Raw genomic sequence first — 21646 nt, 5'->3', positions numbered from 1 at the left:
GAGTTAAGGCCTTCCCGAGTTCCCCTCCCGCGGCCGTCGCCTGGCTGTGGTGAACATTTTGGTGAAATGCAGTCAGCTGAACGCTGAGAGAACAAATGGCAGGAGCCACCACATGAGGCCTGTTGCTGGCTGTCCTGGACCCATCCAAGGAGTTTTCCTTCAGCTGTACCTCAGATGAGGGGCGTAATGACCTACCGTCTCAGCCTTGGGCATCCATGAAGGCCCTTGGGACTCCATCCCCCCGCCCCGCAACCTGTTCATTTTCTTTGTTTCTAGAAGGCACTGAACTCTGCTTCATGATGGTTTCTGAGAAGCACAGAGCCGCGTCTACTATGCTAACCTCACCTCTTGCTTTAGCACACATTTTGTTTTCATTTCTCTTGGACTGTCTTTAGCGTTTCTTGTTGCTTTTAAGTTGTGTGTTGCTAAACTGCTCTGAATCCTCTCAGGAGCAAAACTAGAAAGTAAAAGTATTCACAAGCCATATCTTCTGGCCACCTACTCATAACATCACAATAGTGAGCTGGCTTTCCTCAGAGAATTTTCTAGAAGGAGATTATTTGCCCGTCAGAACAGAGTTCTCTGTTGGCAGGTGGAGTTTCGCTAACACCTTGATGCTTGGATTCCTGCAGGCCTCCTGTGAGCTGGCTGACTGTCCCCAGGAGTGCTCAGGTTATACCACTTATTCCGTGTGATGTTCCACCGCAGACAGGAGTCTCCCCTCGCTTCCTTGAAGATATTTTTCCCACCCCAGGGCCTTTGCTTATGCATTTTCCTCTCTGCTTGGACTATTCTTCCTTCCGCCTCCTATCATCCTTTAGAGCGGAAGTGGCACTTTAGAATAATTTGGGAGAATTTAAGCTAATGCTGATGGGCAAGCCCCAACCCAGACAGTTAAATTAGAATTCTTGCGGTTGGGGCCCAGGTACTGATCTTTCTTAACATGCTAATTTGGCCAAGGCGGAGAAATACTTCGGTGTCAAGTCTCTGGTTAAAGGTCCCCTGCTCAGGGGTGTCATCACCTCACGGCTGCGGTTCATTGTTTTGCCATGTAGCTTAGCTTTCTTAATTGCTTTGTGGTCATTCTCGTTTACAATGATTGTTTGCATTTGAAGATTTTGGTTTGTCTTCCTGAAAAATGATCTTGGAATTCAGGTGGTGTAAGGAAAGAGCCTGTTTGCATTGGTCTTTGGGCTTTTCTCTTGTGTGCAGTAGCAGGAGTCTGCATCTGGGCGTGAGCCCTCCTGCTCACATAGGAAGGGCGCTCTCAGTGTTTGCTGAATTGAGTAGATTTTACCTTCTCGGGTGTGGGTAGTATTTTGACCAGGATGTCACCCTGGGCGGTAGCAGTATTGTGAATCAGAGATAGTCACATCCAAGTCACACAAGTGGGAGTGTTGGTTTAGGATGGCGAGTCCGTCACTGATTTTAAATGTCTGCAGGTGGTCTGCACACCTGGCTCGCTCTTAAGGCCCAAACAAGTAAATTTGTGTTTTTGGGCAAACATGAAACTCGGAGGAGTCTGAAAACAACTCATAGTGAAGCACCTCCTGACACAGGTGCCAGTTCGAGCCAGGGCGGATGTGTGGAGGGCGGCCCAGGCTCTCACTTGTGGCCGAGGCTGTTCTTGCCAAATTACTTGGCATTTACTAATGAAGCAAAGCAGATGACCCACCTGTGCTTTCCCTCGGAGTTAGTGGCTTCACCATGCCTGTAAGTCAATTCTAGGGAGTTTTTTCACTTGAAGCTTGACCTTACCCAGACTGGCCAGTGAAGTGCACATTTTGTGTGTGAGTTAGGAGGGGAGATTGCAGTTTGCTTTCTGAGGGAATTATCTTGGCACTTTACTGTTCCTTTCCTGACTTAAGTAGGTGACGTGCTGGAGGCACGTGGAGCAGAGAGAAATGAGCTGGGGTGGGAAAAGGAACCATAAATGAAACTCGAATCAGCCACGCGGCAAATGCCTCGTTCTGCCTCTCACCTGTGCAAGTTCTGCGTTCTCATGGGGGAGAAAGGCTGTCGTGCCCAGAAAGGCTCGAGCGCCCCTAAAGCCACACTCACGAACCCCCCTTGTGGAGAAGCCGCTACAGGAAACTGATTTGAGGCACAGGAACTTGCTAATTTCTTTTGTCACATTCAGATTGTTCCTGCTGCCCCAGTCGCCAGCAGCACCCAACCCAGGCGTCTTGGATTGGAGTCGCTCCCTATGCCTTTAGCTCCGTGGTGTGAATCAGGTGTGCCGTCCAGGAGGTAGGAAACCGGATGGTAGGAATGAACTCACCACGGTGAAAAGGCTTGGACTGCTTTGGTTTTTACCTTCGCTGCACTGAACCAATTTGACTTCCGGAGTCAAGCATTTTGGTGTCAAGAAGTTTCTACAGCATTCTACAATAGGTAAGACTTTCACGTTTTAAAAAATACTGCTTGAGTGTCCAAAGAAACCTTTCTAAGCTTGTTTAGCTTTTACTTTGGGCTCAGTGTTGGAGTTACTCGGTCTTCTACGGCTGGAAAGGATAGAACCAGCTTTGTGGGTTGGGAAAGACCTGTTTCACTCAAAGTCTTCATGAAGTACTTTAAGTCTTTGAAACATTAAAAACTGTTATCGTCGGCTTCTTGGTTTACCGGAGATTTCTTTGCTTGTGATGGGTTGTGACAAAGCTCCATGATGAGGTCATGTAAATATCACACAATATTTGATGAGGTAAATATAAAGATCCTTTTAATATGAATTAAGATTTTTTTTTCCTGGCTCAAGAAATGGGATTGACTGGGGTCTGAATTTCCTAGTCTATTTCCCTGTTGCCAATGCTAATTTTTTTTTCTAAAAGTGTTATGTGATATTGACGGACCTAAGTTTAAATAGTAAATTTAGATTTTTGAAATGGCTTAATTTGGAGACATGCTGTTGAGGTTCTGGTTGCTCGCCTGCGGTGTAAGCAATGGACGTTTGGGAAATCACCAGTTTAGGGTGCCTTACCAGATCAAAATGGCACTTGAAATAGGCAGGCAACAAACAGTTGGTGGCTTACGGATTCTGGGTTGGTGCTGCCAAGGAGGTAAGAGAAGTAGAAAAGAAATTTCTATGGTGAGGGATCTTTGTGATCTAGGAGATGTGGTGAGAGATCAAATTTAGGAAGCAAGTGATAAATGGCCTGGCATGGACTTTAAGGAGTTAGGGGACTTCTAAGAAAGGGTTTTGTAGGTGAACTGGACAAGCCAGGGGCAGAGTGGCCCTGGAAGGCTGTGAAGTTGGAGTGGCCGGGCAGGGAGACAGTTGGTTCAGACTTGGGGGACGGTATAGGAAGCACACAGATTGTGACTTAGAGACCATGAGGCCAGAGGAAGACCCTAGTACTAAAATGGAAGAATGTTCATCTTTCACAGAGCAGGAAATAAGATGAGAAAGTTGAGGGGTGACCAGATCAGGGGACCACTGAGGAGAGCCAACTCTGTTTGCTGGGGTCCTTGTCTGCTGATGTGCCGTTGGGTTCTTCAAGGTCAGTGCTCACAGCACTAACTGCCTTCCATTCCAGAGAATGCTTGATGAGGGTTGCCCTTTGAGCTGTGCTGCTTTCTGTATTCCCACATCCATCTGTGGTCCCTCTCTGTTCCGTGCTCTCTTCCTCTGGAATATCTTTATGTGGAGACAGGTTTATGTGTCTGCGGTACCTGTCAGTCCTCCACTGCTAGTATCTACATGTTCAGAAGTTTGTTTAACCATCTGCTCATGGCAGTGACCTTCCTCAGCAGGATAGGCTGGCCCAAGGCTGACAGGCAAATCTCTAAAGGTTAAAGCCAGTCCAGAGCCACCACAGATGATGTCTTAAGTCCCCTTCTGTGTCTGAAGGAGATGATGTAGATGCCCTGCTGGTCTGTTCCTGGAGGCTGTGACATTTCAAGGGTCCTGAATCCTGGTGAGTCATAGCCCTTTTAGTTGGGACCGGGAACTGTCTCAATCCATAGGGCAACAAGGGTGCAGTGCGATGATTAACATCCCAGGGCCAGACTGCCTTGTGCTCACTCCTGGGTCTGTTGCTCTGGGCTGTGGAAGACTGGCACAAGTTCAGCTTCTTTAATATTCAGGGTTTTTTTTTTTAAGATTTATTTTATTTTTATTGGAAAGGCAGATTTATACAGAGAGAAGGAGATACAGGGAGAAAGATCTTCTGTCTGCTGATTCACTCCCCAAGTGGCCGCAACAGCCAGAGCTAAACTAATCCAAAGCCAGGATCCTGTAACTTCTGGGTCTTCCATGCATGTGCAGAGTCCCAGGGCTTTGGGACATTTTCTACTGCTTTTCCAGGCCACAAGCAGGAAGCTGTATGGGGAGTGGAGCAGCCAGGACACGAACCGGCATCCGAATGGGATCCTAGCGCGCACAAAGCAAGGATTAACCACTGAGCCATTGCACCAGGCCCATGCTCAGGTTTTTAAAAATCCCATAAAATAGCTCTAATGACAGTGATGATGGTGATAATGATAATACTAATGCCTGTGTCTGAGGGTTGATGAGAAATGAATGAGATATGGAATTGGGAAATAGTCTGCTGGGTGCCTTTGTCAATGTGCAATAGACAACATGACTTTTGTTAGGGACTTGGCTGTGCACATGAGGAGACATTTTGGGGCTTTGTGTGGGAAGGGTGTGGGTACAAGTCAGGACAGGGTGCCACTGGGGAGAGCAGTGAGAGAAGCGGTGTCAGAGACGGGAAGGGGAAAAGAGGGAAGGCCGCGGGGCTAGAAATACAAGTTCCCTCTCCAGATTTTCAGTCATTGGATTACTTATTTACTTTGAAGGATTTGATTATTATTTTAAAGGCAGAGTTACTAGAGTAAGGGGCAAAGGCAGAGAGAGAGGTCTTCTATGTGTTGGTTCGCCACCACCCAAAGATGGTCACAATGGCCAGGGCCAGGCTAGGCCAAAGTGAGGAGCTTCATCTGAGTCTTCCGCAGGGGTGACAGGGGCATAACCACTGGAGGCATCTTCTGCTGCTTTTCTTGATGCATTATCAGGGAGCTGGAGGAGAAGTGGAGTAGCTGGGGTTTGAATTTATGGGATGCTAACCCATATGAGATGCCAGCGCTGCAGACTGTGGCTTAATGCAGTGAGCCACAGCATTGGCCCCAATCATTCGATTTTTTTTTTTTTTTAAGATTTACTTGTTTTTTACTTGAAAAAAAGAAATTTTCTATTCACTGTTTTGCTCTCTAAATGGCTGCAACCGCCAAAACTGAGGCGGTCTGAAGACAGGAGCCGGCAGCTTCATTCACACAGGTCTCCCAAGCGGGTGCAGGGTCCCAGAGCCTTGGGCCATCCGTTACTGCTTTCCCAGGCCACAAGCAGGGAGCTGGGTGGGAAGTGGAGCAGTTGGATTTTGAATTGGCCCCCATACAGACAGTTCTGCAGGTGCCACTGCTGTGCCACTGTCCTGGCCCTACCAGTTGCTTCATTCCTTTTTTTTTTTCAAGATTTATTTATTTTTATTGGAAAGTCATATTTACAGAGAGAAGGAGAGACAAAGATCTTCCATCTGCTGGCCCACTCTGTAAGTGGCTGTAATGGCTAGAGCTGAGCTGATCTGAAACCAGGAGCCAGGAGCTTCTTCTGGGACTCTCTTGTTGGTACAGGGTCCTAAGGCTTTGGGCTGTCCTTCCCTGCTTTCCCAGGCCGCAGGCAAGGAGCTGGTTGGGAGGTGGTGCAGCTGGGACATGAATTGGCATCCTTATGTAATCTGGGTGCATGCAAGATGAGGATTTAGCCACTGGGCTACTGTGCCGGGCCTGAGTTGCTTGATCCTAACATGTGCTTGAATTTCCTCAGCCAGTTATGGATAACTTGCCTGAGAACTGCCTTGTTCCCTGGATGTGACCAGTTGTTCAGAGATGACATTGATTTATCTGGTCCTGGCCTGGAATCCCTGTTCCAAAAGCTGGCTAGATGTTAAAATCACTTTTAGAACTTTAAACAGCTCAGAATTCTCATATCTCATACCTTTCCCCTGGAGTGGGGTCTAGAAATCTGTGTGACCGAGAATTTCAGACCTGAAACAACTCCAAGATGGTGGTTTTGCATTTGGGAATTTGATGCCATTAATCCAGAAACCTCTTAGGGTCCTAAGCACCGAAATGGTGAATTAAGTGCTTACAGGAGGCGGAACAACCTTCTCTCTGTTGTGATTATTATCTGGACAGAAAAAGGACTTTCCTGTGTTTTGAAGATGCTTCTTGGCATGAGTTCCTGGGAATGGGATGAGAGTGGGTCAAGAATGGGAGCATATTAAGCTCAATTATAATTACATAAAATGTAAGGCAATGCTTGGGAAAAAAATAGTCCTCCTGGGTGTTATAGCCACGGAGTGGCTGTATAGTGTTACTATGGGAAGCCCAGAGGGAGGAATTTGCTTTCAAGCAAAAAATGTACACAATCACTTCTCTACCTCCCTTTTCCTGTAAAATAGAATACTAATGAATTACTTCTGAAAGAAATGTCCAGAGCATTACTGAATGTTCCATCACTTCTTAGAGCATAAATTGGAGCCCTCTTATCTCTACACTTTGCTTCTCGTAAAACTGAAGTCAGCAGTAACTTCTTCCCCAGTTCTCAGAAAAGAAAACCAAGGAAGAATATGGTTAGGTAACACGCAGCATGTTCTCATCGCATTTGCCATGAGAATTACACAGTCATCCATTCAGTTCACTGTTAGCATCGACAGGTGGCTGAGGAGCTTGTATACATGACCTCATGGAAAAAAAAAACCCCTGTAAGATGAACGCGTGGGAGTGGGTTGCCAGAATAAATCACCCCACATGGGTGTTAGCTGGCTCACTCTTTCCCTTTTCTGCATTTGTTTTAGTCATTATTTTGAATAATCCACTTACCTGAAAGTGTGTTTATCCTTCATTGAACCAAAGGGAATAAAGTGAATTTTCAGTTTCTTCAATGGGGAAAAAAGTGCTTTTATAAAATAGCAAGTGATATATTTATAGTGAGATTCTAGGAACAGCCTGTACTTGCTTGCTAGAGCTAATGGTAGTCTTTTCAGAAACTGTGCAAGCCATAATTTGCTACTGCTATCTGTGTGATGGAAGTAGCAGACGATGGTGTGCTACTCAAGCATCTCTTCAATTCCGTGTTCAGTGATGCCATGTAGGTAGCTTGAGACTGGCTGTGGTTGGAGTAATTTACACTGTGGAAATCAGCACACACAATAGATCATTTGTTGTCCTACCTTTCTGTTTTGTGTGAGGGCCAGTGTATACCATGCAGTTGCTGTGTAACATACAATCATTCCCGAGTACCCATGGCTCCCTCAGATACCCAAATCCACACGGCTCAAGTCCCTTTATAACACAGTTTAATGTTTACATTTAAAAAAAATTATCTATTTTTATTGGAAAGTCAGATGTATACAGAGAGGAGAGAGGAAGATGTTCTGTCTGATGGTTCACTCCTCAAACGGCCGCAAAGGCTGGTGCTGCGCCAATCCGAAGCAAGGATTCTGGAACCTCTTCCAGGTCTCCCACGCGGTTGCAGGGTCCCAAGGCTTTGGCTGTCCTTGACTGCTTTGCCAGGCCACAGCAGGGAGCTGGATGGGAAGTGGGGCCACCGGGATTAGAACCAGCACCCAGGTGGGATTCTGGTGCATTCAAGGTGAGAACTTTAGCCGCTAGGCTACCAAGCAGGGCCCAGTTTAATGTTTACATTTAATGTGTACACATCATCCTACATAATTTAAGTAATCACTAGATGATTGGTAATGCCTAATACCATAGAAATGCTATGTAAATAGCTTTCATACTGTTTTGTACGGGAAAATATGTTCCTCTTAAGTGTAGGTGCAGTTCTTTTCCCAGGTGTTTTTGATCTGCAGTTGGTTGAGTCCATGGATGCTGAGTCTCAGCTGCGTGGCTCTGTGCAAATATGGCAATTTGGCTGCACATGTTAAAGAGCAAGATGTGCTTGCTCTTTACACAACATTAGAATGTGTATACACTGTGATCTGATTCTTGCATCCCTGGAAATTTATTCGGAATAAATAACTTGAGGAATGAGTAAGTGACATGCCTGAATACATTCTCTACATTATAACTTATTACAGCAAATTTTGCAAATTACCTCAAAACCAAAAAGTAGGCGCTCTGGCAGCATTAACATCACAGAATAATTGAAGGTTATTCTGAGGCTGTGACAGTTATGAAATGTATTTGATATGATATCAAATTATAAAATCAGGATTAAAAAAATTGTTTTCAATTTGATTTTTCTGAGGAATGAGAATTAAACGTGAGCCATGAAGGAGGACAGCATTCTGTGCCTTACAATGCTGAGATGGCAGGGTTTTGTTTTTAGGTCCTGGATAGTGATCATGGTATATGTGCATTTAAAAATTTTGTATAATGCCCATAAGGAAATTAACCTTGAATAATCTGTATTTCAGAGGAGGGCTACCAGGAGTGTCTAGGGCTGGCGGGTGCTTGCCTTTAGCCTGCAGAGACTTGCTGTGGTTCCCCAGGCAGGCTGTCTGGGCGGGGCCTTGGACCCAGGCAGTCCTGTGTTAGGCGTGCTAAGCTGACCTTTGAGCTCAGCAAGGAGGAAGAAGGGACTGGCTGATTGCTGCGGTTTGTGGCCATGGAGAATAGCCCAGAGGAAAGCTGTGTCAAAAGAGAGGGAAACCGGGAGGAGCCCGGAGGGACAAGGAAGGACTAATTTTAGAGATGAACAAGTTGCAGGTGAAAATTGCTGCATTTTGATGAGAAACCATAGGTGCTCCAACAGGGAGAACATGATTCTTCTAAATGGTGGATTCTCAACTTGCAGTGGGCTAAAGTCACCTGGCTGGGTGAGGAACGAATTGCCAAATTGTAGCACCCTAGGTTTTGTGTATTCTGGCTTTTTTTTTTAAGATTTATTTTATTTTTATTGGAAAGTCAGATTTACAGAGTGAAGGAGGGAAAGATCTTCCATCCACTGGTTCACTCCCCAAGAGGCTGCAACAGCAAGTGACACTTCACACCATCCCCCTAAGCACCACGCTCATCATCCCAGTGTCACTGATGAAGATAACCAGCCCTTGAAAACTGGCATCATCAGTCCTAGATCACAAAGTTGCTCCATGGCTCCAGGTTCAAATACCAGACTCTATTTTGAACGTCGATGCACTGTCTGTTAAAACCCATAAAGTAGTTACAATGAAAAGGCAAACCAAAAGGAAGTCGGCCACAAGAAGAGAAATAAATGGAAATGATGGAAAAATACTGAACGTTTGAGTGTGTGAAGTGGCTATTGCCACATCTCTCACTTCTGGACATGCCATGGTCCTGGAGTGAACCAGTCTGAAGCCAGGAGCCAGGAGCTTCTACCAGGTCTTTCTCATGGTTGCAGGGTCCCAAGGCTTTGGACCATCCTCGACTGTTTTCCCTGGCCACAAGCAGGGAGCTGGGTGGGAAGTGGAGCAGCTGGAAAACGAACGAGCCCCCATATGGGATCCTGGGCTTACAAGGCGAGGACTTTAGCCACTAGGCTATTATGCTGGGCCTGGTTTTGTGTATTCTGACAGGGTCCGTTGGTGGAGGTAGGGTGGCGAAACAGAGTATATATGACCAAGGCCTCCATTGTCTAACTTTCTGACGGGGTGATCTGCAGATCATGTTTTGAGAAGCACTAAGGCATTTGTTTGCTTTGGTCCAAGAAATGGGTATGTGTCTTGTACTGTTGTGAAAGTACTACATGCTAACCAGTGAACCAGTTGTGCAACTGGAGCTCCTGTGTGTGTCTTGTATGTTAGGCTGTTAACTGCAGGCTCAGAATCTGAGGGCTTATCATGTAAAAGGATTGTGACAACAAAGAAAGTCCTAGAGAGACATGTTATTTATTTGTTGTAGAAATAACCTAAACAGGAGGTTGCACTGATGATAGTCCTTAAGGGAAAAGAGCACCACAAGCTTCTCTTGTCAAGCATTGGAACCAGCTGAGGTGGGCAGCTGTGAATAGAGATTGGGCTTGAGATTGAGATCTGTTCTCTAGTTCTCTTCCCAAATGGCTGCAGATGTCAGAGCTGAGCTGATCTGGAGCCAGGAGCTTCTTCCAGGTCACTCACATGGGTACAGGGTCCCAAGGCTTTGGGTCATCCTCTGCGGCTTTCCCAGGCTATAAAGAAGAGCTAGACTAGAAGTGCAGCAGTCGGGACATGAACCAGTGCCTTATGTGATGCTGGCATTTGCAGGGTGAGGATTAACCAGTTAAGCCCTTGCGTCAGTGCCTCCATGGTTTACTTAAAAAATATATATTTTTAAAGATTTATGTGTTTAGGGCCCGGCGGCGTGGTCTAGCGGCTAAAGTCCTTGCCTTGAAAGCCCTGGGATCCCATATGGGCACCGGTTCTAATCCCAGCAGCTCCACTTTCCATCCAGCTCCCTGCTTGTGGCCTGGGAAAGCAGTCGAGGACGGCCCAAGGCTTTGGGACCCTGCACCCGCGTGGGAGACCTGGAAGAGGTTCCTGGTCCGGCATCGGATTGGCGTGTACCGGCCCGTTGCGGCTCACTTGGGGAGTGAATCATCGGACGGAAGATCTTCCTCTCTGTCTCTCCTCCTCTCTGTATATCCGGCTTTCCAATAATAATAAAATCTTTAAAAAAAAAGATTTATGTGTTTATTTTGAAAGGCAGATTTATAGAGAGGGGAGATGGAAAATTCTTCCATCTGCTAATTTACTTCCCAAATGGCCACAGTGGCTGGTGCTGAGCTGACCTGCAGCCAAGAGCCAGGAACTTCTTCTGGGTCTCCCATGTGGGTGCAGGGTCCCAAGGCTTTGAGCCATCCTTTATTGCTTTCCCAGGCCACAAGCAGGGAGCTGGATGGGAAGTGGAACAACTGGGGAAAAACCGAGGCCCATACGGTATGCTGGTACTCACATGTGGAGGGTGAGCTAGTTGAGCCATCATGCTGTCCTTTCCCCCAGCTTTTTTTTTTTTTTTTACCCCATTGGTTATACTTTAAGAGCAATGTTTCCTATAATTTTTTTGGTCACAGATTCTCTTGAGTTCTGATGAGAACCAAATATTTTCTCCTTATAAAAAGACATATATTCTTAGGCATGAACATACTCACTTGCTGCAGAACATGTAGGGACCCTCTGAAACCCATCCCTGGTCTCCCGAGTGCAGAAGCTGTCAGTACAGCCAAAGGAGCATGGCAGGGCTGAGGAGATAATTCAATGTCAGATTAAGGCCCAAGGCAGAAACGCAGACTCTGCAGCTGGTGACTGAGGCTAGGATGGTGGACGCACGTACGGCTTTACAGCAGCTGAGCCTTAACTGAGGGACATGTGGGGCTAGAATGGGTTCTCTGCAGAAACCATCTGATAAATCTACTCTTTGTGGATTCTGAAATCTCCTGTGTGAAGCCGGGTATTGTTCCGTTTGGGAAGCAGCCTCTCAGGATTCCACTTGAGTGCCTTCCTCACTGTCAGGGCTTGCCATGGATGGCACGCACACATTAGCAGGTGTACAGTGTACAGTGTACTTGCTTCTGAGCAAAAGATGTAGGTTTTCTTATCTGAAGTTGCACATCGGGCTGGGATGACTTGGGAGATAATCCTCTTCCTGTGTAGCCCTTTGATCAGAGAAACCCACCCAGACATCTTCCGTTTGTGGGTCTTTGACCAGTTTGGGGAACTGGTTTGCTTTCAGTTAATCTCTTGTCGGCTCAGCCTATGATAAAGGCAGAGTGGGGAGACCCTGAAACCATATGCTTCTATTAGCCAACTCTGCTGAAAGTGGTAAGATCATGTTATAAACCGTGGTTGACATCAGATAGGAAGGAAATGCAACCCATTTCCAACCCTCCAGAGAAAAAGGTGAGAGGTTGGCTAAATACATGGTGAACTGTTAGGCACTTCAAAAAAGTTTATTGAAAAACTAAGCATGGTGTCTGGAGCTGTGGCCTAGCAGCTAAAGTCCTCGCCTTGCACGCACAGGGATCCCATATGGGCACCAGTTCTAATCCTTGTAGCCCCACTTCCCATCCAGTTCCCTGCTTGTGGCCTGGGAAAGCAGTCAAGGACAGCGCAAAGCCTTGGGACCCTGCACCTGTGTGGGAGACCTGGAGGAAGTTCCTGGTTCCTGGTTTTGGATCAGCATAGCACCGGCCATTGCGGCCACTTGGGGAGTGAATCACTGGATGGAAGATATTTCTCTGTCTTTCCTCCTCTCTCTATATATCTGACTTTGCAATAAAAATAAAAATAAAGAAATCTTTAAAAAAAAAAAAAGAAAAACTAAGCATGGATTTTTATTAATTTTTTTTTTTTTTCGGAAATCAAAATTACAGATAGAGGAAGAAATCGAGATGTTCCATCCACTGTGTCCTTCCTCAGTAGCCACAAGGACAGGGCTGTGTCAGACTGAAGCCAGGAACCAGCAGCTTAATGCAGGTCTCCCACATGGATAATATGGCCTAAGCACTTGTACCATCTTCCGTGACTTTTTCCAATGCATTAGCAGGAGGTTTCATCAGAAGTGGAGCAGCCGGGATTCTGACACCCATTGGGATGCTGGCACTGTAGGGAGGAGTTTAACATGATATACCACAATGCTGACCCCCAAGTATGAATTAAAAGTTTTATTTAAAGGACACACGCACACACACACACACACACACACACACAGAGAAATCTTTCATTCACTGATTCTCTCTTCATATTCCTGTTTATAACAGTGAGGACTGGGCCAGGCTGAAGCTAGGAGCCTGGAGTTTAATCCGGGTCTGTCATACATGTGGCAGGGCATCACTGTTGCCTCCCAGAGTGCACATTAGCAGGAAACCAGATTAGAAACAGAGTCAAAATTTGAACCCACACACCAAATAAGGGATGCAAGTGTCCCAAGTGGTGTCTTAACTACTTACCTAATGTCCAACCCAGGAATTTCAATATTTTTTTGTACCAAAGCAAGCTTATCTTCCTTTTTAAAAAAAGGTGTCTTTATATTTATTAGAAAGGCAGATTACACAGGGGAGAGACAGAGAGAAACTTCTGATTTTCTGTCTGCTGGTTCACTCCCCAAATGGTCACAACAACTAGAGCTCAGCCAATTTCAAGCCAGGAGCCAGGAACTTCCTCTAGGTTTACCCTGTGGGTTCAGGGTACCAAGGTCTTAGGGCATCCTCTACTGTTTTCCCAGGCTGCAAGCAGGGAACTGGATGGGAAACCAAGTAGCTGGGACAGGAACCGGTGCCCACATGGGATGTTGATGCTTGAAGGTGGAGGATTAGCCACTGGCCTCCAAATCTATCCATTTCCTGTGAGCTTTTTAAAGCACTCATAAGTCAAACCCATCTTGTTCTGGGATAGAGTGAGAACTGTAATTGTCTTGAGGTGGGAAAATGAAAGACTAAAATTACATTCCTCTGATCAGTGCCTCTCGGCCTCTGTCATCATTGTTTATGCCAGTTTCAGTGTGTGTTTATGCTTCTGCAGTATGTAACCCGAGTTACAGCTCTCAAAACACTCTGCTTATGGGAGTTCCATTTTACGTTATGCTGATGCTCCTACGTTCTGTTTCTCACTTTAGCACGGTAGTCAGTAAATTGTATGAGTGAATCAATACTTTGCTATCACCTAAGCTCTGCTTGATGCTTTTCCTGGCTGTAGGCCACTGCATGTATTCTGACATGCTGAAGCTGTGATGTTTGGCAGGTCAGGTGTATTAAATGTGTGTTTTTAAAAAATAGTTATTTATTTTTATTGAAAAATCAGATATACATAGAGGAGGAGAGACAGAGAGGAAGATCTTCCATCTGGTGATTCACTCCCCAAGTGGCTGCAACAACTGGTGCTATGCCGATCCGAAGCCAGGAGCCAGGAACCAGGAACCTCCTCCAGGTCTCCCATGTGGGTGCAGGGTCCCAAAGCATTGGGCCGTCCTCGACTGCCTTCCCAGGCCACAAGCAGGGAGCTGGATGGGAAGTGGAGCATCCGGGATTAGAACCGGCGCCCATATGGGATCCTGGGGCGTTCAAGACGAGGACTTTAGCCGCTAGGCCATGCTGCTGGGCCCTTGACTTAATGATATTTTCAACGTAGAATGGGCATATGGATGAAAGGGAGGTGCACCTGTACTCCGTATAGCAAGGCCCACGAGCAATGTTTCACCCTCTGCCTCCTGGAGATTGCTCTCCGTTTCCTCATTACATCTAGTAACCTGGTTACTGGTGCAGGAACTGTCTGGCTTGCACCTTTTCCTTTCTTCCAGGCGGGACTCTTTCTGTATCTTTGTCTTTTCCCACTCCTGGTCCAGTTAGTGCCTTCTCTGGCACTTCTGAAGACGCATCCTTCACCACAAACTTTTTCCTCGGTCACCACCAAACTTTCGACTGATGTTGTTCCCCTTCAGAGAGGAAGATGATATGGACTGCGCCTGGGAAGTGAAGAAGTGCCTGTGATTAATTCCCTTCTAGTGAGGAGGAGGAGGCATTTGGGAAGTGAACCAGCAGATTCTGTGTGTGTCTGATTTTCAGGTTAACTAAATCTTTAAAAAAATGTGGATGGTGTAAAGCTGCTACCACGAATTCAAAAACCTTAAGGGATCTAGCAGTTGCCTTTAGCATACTTTTTCTTTGCAAAATCTGGTTTTCCTCAAGTTCTAGTATGTTTGGGCAGTAACTTACTAAATTTTGTACTGATAGTCTCTCTACTTGTGGTAAGAGAGTTGAAGGGGGTGTTGGAGGTGTGTACAGGAAATAATAAGGGAGGAGTCAGAAAGCCCTTGTATATTGGCAGCACCAGAATTTCCTATGTATGCCAAAACAGCTTTGTTACTATGGTCGTATTCCCAATATCTGGCAATATCAGAGAAGTATCTTGATTGACTTTAAAAATACAATAGCATATGACTTACACGAAATACTTTGTTTTATTGGGTACATCTGTATTCTAGCATATGACTTTTAATGATGCTTATATAAATTTTATTTGTGAATATTTAATTTTAAAAATTTATTTTCATTTTATTTGAAAGGCAGAGAGACAGAAAAGAGATATTTCATTCATTGGTTCATTCCCCATATACCTGCAACAGTTAGAGCTGGACCAGATCGAAACCAGGAGCCAGAAAATCCATCTGGGTTGCTGATACCTGTGGCAGGGGCCCTAGTCCTTGTACTGTCGGCTGCTGCCACCCAAGGTGTGTGTCAACAGGAGGCTGTGTCAGAAGCAGAGCTGGGGCTTCAACCAGGCACTGATATGGGCCGTGGGCATCCTAAGAAGCATCTTAATTGCTTCTCCAAATGCCCACTCCAGAGTCTTTAACAATTTTTGGATTAGGATTGTTTTCATTTAAGTGTTTTTTTCTTCATGATGTGCTGCATCTACAGAAGGAAGCTTCGTAGTACAATAGAAATGCAGCTAACAAAGGATCACTTAATTTAGTGAAGAGTAGCCATAGCTATCTTGAGACCCCAAAATATCCTTTTTTATGTACTGTTCATCTCAGCTAAAGCAATTAAAATGGCTATCCTTCTATGAAGTTCTAAATGAGCCATGAAAACAGTTTTACATGGCTCTGTAAAACTATGTAAAACGCAGATTGAATGTTCAAAACCACATCAGTAGTTTTGGATTTTCTCAAGGGGTGTTCATCTGACATGTCACCCAAGAAAGACCCTTCATATACAGATATGGAAGGAAAAAGTCAAGTTTCTCTTGGTTTCACTTGTTTCAGTTTAAAAAGCTAGATAGTGTAACTATGAAAAAAACCAAGAGTGTTTCAGCTTTCGTTCATGATTGGCTGTTTGTTTTTACATAATTGTTTGCGAAAGAGAAAGAGAAAGTAAGAAAGAAGAGAAAGAATGAGTGAGCAATGTTCTTATTCGCTGGTTCATTCCCCCACACACGCACCATTGGTGGGGCTGGTAGGGTTCAAACCAGGAATCAGGGTCTCATTCCAGGTCTCACCTATGTTGGTGGCAGGAATCCAACTCCCTGAACCATCCCTGCAAGGCAGCAGGTTCTGCATGGCAGGAAGTTGGAGTCAGGAGCTGGAGCCTGGTATTGAATCCAGGTACTCAGACACTCGGGTGTGGCTTGCCAGTGTCCGGCCCTCTGGACCAAAACCCCTACTCTGTGTTGCTTCTTTGATCTAGAACCAGATAGTCTGATGAACTGATATTGTCTTAAAGCTCCTTTGATATACTAATTTTTTTTTATGGAACACTGAAATGATTGTGTTTTTAAAAATGTTCTTCATTCACACTGAAATTGAGGAATTAGTGCTCCTTACTTTATAAATTTGTTCAGGATTGATTTTTCTGTTTCAACAGGTATATAGGTTTTTATTAAATTTTATTTGGAAGGCAGAGTTACAGGAAGGAGAGCCAGAGAGAAAGATTTGCTACTTCGCTCCCCAGAATGGCCCCAGTGACTGGATGTAGCTGAGTTGACCTGAAGTCAGAAGCCAGAAACCTCCTCTGGGTCTCCCACATGGGTACAGGGTCCAAAGGACTTGAACTATCCTCTGCTGTTTTCCCGGTTTGTAGCTGGGAGCTGGATCAGAAGTGGAGCAGTCAGGATACAGACTGATGCCCGTATCAGGTGTAAGTTTAGCATACTGTGCCACAGCATTGCCCCACCTAGGTCATTATTTTATCCAATAATCATAATAACTTCCTGTTTTCTTTGCCAATTTTGAGGGAGGATACCAACTCTTATGTACGGTATCACTGACAAACTAATGATTAGGTAAAATGGAAATAAATGATATTTTCAGTTGTCTTTACTGACTTTAAGGTTTGATTTAATATTTTTCAATTATTACCAAATTTTTTTTTACATAAAATATTTGCTGTAGCATAATTTATAAACAATGGTCATAGCCAGTCAGGGAAAAGGACCAAATTATCCCTTGTTTTTGCCTCTTACTATGGTCTATTATATATTATTATTTTGATGTATCTGATATGGCTTTTTTAAAAAACAGCTTTTATTGGGCCTGGCGGCGTGGCCTAGCGGCTAAAGTCCTCGCCTTGAAAGCCCCGGGATCCCATATGGGCGCCGGTTCTAATCCCGGCAGCTCCACTTCCCATCCAGCTCCCTGCTTGTGGCCTGGGAAAGCAGTTGAGGACGGCCCAACGCTTTGGGACCCTGCACCGCGTGGGAGACCTGGAGGAGGTTCCTGGTTCCCGGCTTCGGATCGGCACGGCACCGGCCCGTTGCGGCTCACTTGGGGAGTGAAACATCGGATGGAAGATCTTCCTCTCTGTCTCTCCTCCTCTCTGTATATCCGACTTTCCAATAATAATAAATCTTTGAAAAAAAAACCAGCTTTTATTTATTTTCATTTTATTTTTTAAGCATTTTTAAGCTTTTTTCCCATGTTCACAGAAAATTTGCAGAATTAGCATATGTTTTTAAAAGGCAAGTAATTATTTAAAAAGTCAGCTTTTGTTGTGAGGTTAGTAATACAACTAGTAAAATGATTCTGACATGAAATTGGTGTTTGGAGAGAATCCTAATGCTTTGACAACTCTACTTCTATAATTAAAACTTTTTTGGAGGTATGGCTTCTCCCTTTCGTCCCACCCATCCTTTCCCCCAGATACAGAAAGAAGAAAAAGAAAACTGGAGACCATGGTCTCATCCACTTTCCCCTGATTCTCAACCCTTTCCCACCTAATCAGTAGTCCACATTAGCATGGATCCTTCTTAGCTATGTAAACATCATCAAAAATAAATCTTTAACTAAAAAAAAAAACTTTTAAGTCTTAGAATATCTTTAAAGATTTATTTGTTGTTTATTCAAAAGGTAGAGTAACAGAAAGAGAGAGCAAAATAGAGTGTTCTTCCATCTGTTGATTTGCTCCCCAAATGGCTGCAATGGCTTGAGCTAGGCTCCTCTGAAGCTTATTTCTGGTCTCTTTGAGGGTGCACAGGTCCAAGGACACGGACCATCCTCTGCTGTTTCCTCAGAGCTGTATCAGAAGTGGTGCAGCCTGGATATGAACTGGCATTTGTATGGATGCCAGCACTGCAAGAGATGACTTTACCTGCCGTGCCACAGTAACAGCCCGTGAATAGCATTTTGAACTAGGATGAAGTGCTCTTGCTGTTTTTTTTTTTAATATTTATTTTATTTATTTGAAAGGCTGAGTTACAGAGAGACAGAGGTTGAGCCATCATCCGTCTGCTGGTTTGCTCCCCAAATGGCCACAATGACCAGAGCTGAGGTGGTCCAAAGCCAGGAGTCAGGAGCTTCTTCAGGGTTTCCCATGTGGGTCCAAGGGTTTAGGGGTTTGGGCCCTCCTCCTCTGCTTTCCTCGACCATAATAGGGAGCTGGATCAGAAGTGGGACAGTGGGGACTTGACCTGGTTCCCATATAGCATGCTGTTGGCTTAGGTGGAGGACTAGCTTGCTATGCCACCGTGCCAGCCCTGAGAGACATTGTTTTGGATTTCTGACCTCATTATTTGTATGTGTTTCTGTGCCTAAACTGCTCCTCTTGTTAAGTGGGGAAAATGTGGCAACATCTTTCCTTCCCTAATTGTGCTGGGCAGAAGGAAGGCTGGCTAGGACAGCCATGCTGAGCTGAGCTGTGCTGAGGGGTCTTTTTTGTCCCCGAGGCTTCTTGATACTTTCAAACTCCTCCTCCTGCATGAGAATGTCTCATGAGGGCCCAGGAAAGCATCTGAAGTGCCCTCCCGGGGTGATTTTTGCTGTCCTGTTTAGGGGAAATGCTGAAGGCTCTCTGGGCGTTTGGTGGTGTGGGTGGTGTTTTGAACCCAACAGGGCCTCATCCATTCAGGGGAAACTCTGGGATAACATAGAATTTCTGTTTACATTAACTCCTGTGAAACATCCAGGATCTTGTTGACAGTGTCATTGGAGTGCAAAACATTTTTGAAGAAGTAATTTGATCGGCATTATTGAGTTCCAGTTAAAGGCAGTTGAGATGATCAGTTTATAGCTATCTAGGAAATTGGAGAATGAGTCAGAGACTGGGATCGTGGTCTAATAAAATGTTTTTTCTGATGCCTCACCTGTCATGTACATAAATGTGTTGTTTCCAGGACTTCCTCCTTCCCGATTAGAGGAAAAAGTGGGATAGGAAGCAATTCATGTCATTGTGGAAATGGCAAAGAGATTTGTACTGCAGGAGAGCACTGAGCTGCAGGGGAGGGGCTGTCCCCCAGTGGGAGGCCTACAGGGGAGGGAGGGGGCAGGGGCTACCTCCTGGGAAGGATGGCCTCTACTGGGTACCTGTTGTGCTAACTAATGCAAAACTTGTGCTGTCTGGATTCTTAGCAATGGGGATGGCCGCTGCTGCTGATAGATTGGGGAGCTATTTCTCTGCCATCTCTCTCTGAGAAGGAGTCACATATACTGAGCCTCTTAGGAACCCCAGGCCAAAACACATGCTGGTGGGATTTTACTGAACGTTTTGGATTACCTTGCTTTGTCCTTCTTAAAAACAAGGGGCCCAGAGACTTATGCGGTGATGTAGCAAACTAATCTTTTACCTGGGGTGCCAGCATCCCATAGGGTCACCTGGTTTATGACCTGGCTGCTCTACTTGCGATCCAGATCCCTGCTAATGTGTCTGGGAAAGCAGTAGAGGATGACTCAAGGCCGTGGGAGATCTGGAAGAAGCTCCTGGCTCCTGGCTTCAGATAGTCCCAACTCTGGCCATTACGGCCATTTGGTATGTGAACCAGCAGACAGATCTTTCTCCTTCTCTCTGTAAATCTGCCATTTCAATAAAAATAAATAAATCTTTAAAAAAAAGACACCAAACTTCATCTCTTTCAAGTGAAAAATAAATATTAAAAAATAAAAGGGGGGACCTGCACCACTCTATTTTGGGCCCAATGACAGTGAGGACTCACAGTTGTGGGGACACTGGAGGTTAGCCCAGATGATATTCCCAAAGGGAGAAGAGATAACGACGTCGCTTGTGATGGAGAAAGGAAGCTCTCTCCCTCATCACGTGCATGGTGGTGCACCAAGCAGGTCACATGTGCACAGAGATGGCTGGCTTGGTAACAGCAGGGTTTCCCTGGACTTTGGTTGAGGAAAGTGGTGAGCATGGTTTTCACCCTTCTGGTCCCTGATTTCACACCTCCCACACCTCCCCACATCTCCCACATCCCCTTACATACCTACACATACACCCTTATAGAAATGCCGCCTTCCCCTACCACATATGCACATCCCCACGCACCCCTACGGCGAGACTAGGGAAGCCTAGGACAAGTAGGTGTATTTTTATGGAGAAGTATTCATCCAAAAGAAGGAGGTTGATCATCCGTGCAAACATAGGGAATGAGCAAGCCGGAGCCTTGGCGTTACCTGTGCGTGCCTTGAGAGTAGACGGAGAATCTTAGATGATGGCCTTGGACTGTGTTGATAAATTGAAGTCAGGAGGTAAGTGTTGGACTCCAGCCCTTCATCATTCAGCTGCTGCCTGCCTCTGTATCCTGCTGACAGGGGCTTGTTCATGATAGTTTGGGCTTCTAGCAGTTCATCCAGAGAGGAAAGAACAACTGATTTTTCTGATGACATTCTCCTCCCCATCCTCATCAGTGAGTGAGTTGGTATCTTGGTATAAATCAGTCTGTTCTTGGTTAAAATGAGCCTCACCCCAGAAAGTTAGATACCTTCTTGTTGCTAGAGAGAATCCAATGTCTTTGTGTTCCTTTTCCTTCTTTCTTTTTAAGAGACGTCTTATATGTTTGAAAAAGCAGAGTGACACGCAGAAATCAGTCAGTTGATTTATCTCCTAGTGGCCACAGTAGTCAGGGCTGGTCCAGGCTGAAGCCAGAAGTCTGGAACTCCAGCTGGGCCTCCCACGTTGAGCATCTTCTATCTGCTGCTTTCCCAGGTGCGTTGGTAGGAAGCTGCGTTAAAAGTGGTCCACCTGGAACTTGAACCAGTACTGCAGTATGGGATGCTAATGTCACAGGTGACACCCCAAAGCTGGCAGGGATAATCAGATCTCCGAGGTTGTGAGGTGAGGCCAGAAGCTATGGCAAGCTTATTAAGTTGAAGGAAGCTATGTGGCAAGGTTGTCCACTTTGTTTCAAACTACAATGTGCACACTAGGTAAGTTTCCTCCCAACACCAGGGAGTCCTGCCAGGGGCACAGATAGGAGACCGCCAGTGCTTATAAGCAAGGTAACCTGTCTCCTTTGGTCCCTCCTGTTTTAGGGAATATATACCTTAGGATGACAGAAACGTATTCTTTGTGTTCCTCACTGCTCTTGAGAAATTATATTTATGGTTTTCCAAGGGTCTGAGATGAAGTTCTATTTCTTTGAAGGGGATTTGAAGACTTGGGCCAGGCTATGCAGGTGGGTTGTGATCTTTCAAGTACCACATGGCTTGTTTGGTCCTTGCTGCTCTTTTTCTGCTTCCCTGCCTCTTTGTTTGTTCCAGACACAGCCTAGTTACTGCTTAAATTCCTTGAGATTGGTAAGGGAGAAGGTGTACTCCTGAGTCATACTAACCCTCCTGGAACCCTATAGGTTCCAGGTAAAACCTTAGGGGTCATTGAGCTGTCCACCTGTGTGGACTTTGCACTTTGCCTTCTGTCATCGTTGCCCATGAGGCCATCAGAACTGTGGCTGCTCACTTTTCATTTTTTCCATTTTCATTTCTA

At 45.4% G+C, this 21646-nt stretch overlaps 1 protein-coding gene across 4 annotated transcripts in view; it reads left to right on the top strand.

The window, feature by feature from the left end:
* The first annotated feature begins 2258 nt into the window (after window positions 1-2258).
* The window catches only part of RHOH (ras homolog family member H), a 42530-nt gene continuing 23142 nt past the window's right edge, over window positions 2259-21646 (top strand). For 2 of the 4 annotated variants that reach the window (XM_004579140.2, XM_058670178.1), the window contains exon 1: window positions 2259-2394. Coding sequence is in view for 1 of the 4 variants with exons in the window: in XM_058670176.1 (XP_058526159.1) it covers window positions 3860-3914 (55 nt within the window). In the remaining 3 variants the exon portion in view is untranslated. Of the gene's footprint in view, window positions 2395-3504; window positions 3915-21646 lie in introns of those variants that run through there. The other 2 variants (XM_058670176.1, XM_058670177.1) reach the window with 1 other exon arrangement.

This window comes from Ochotona princeps, chromosome 11, assembly GCF_030435755.1.
Source record: "Ochotona princeps isolate mOchPri1 chromosome 11, mOchPri1.hap1, whole genome shotgun sequence".
In the NCBI taxonomy this organism is placed as follows: Eukaryota; Metazoa; Chordata; class Mammalia; order Lagomorpha; family Ochotonidae; genus Ochotona; species Ochotona princeps.
This window is presented reverse-complemented; position numbering and strand designations above follow the sequence as displayed.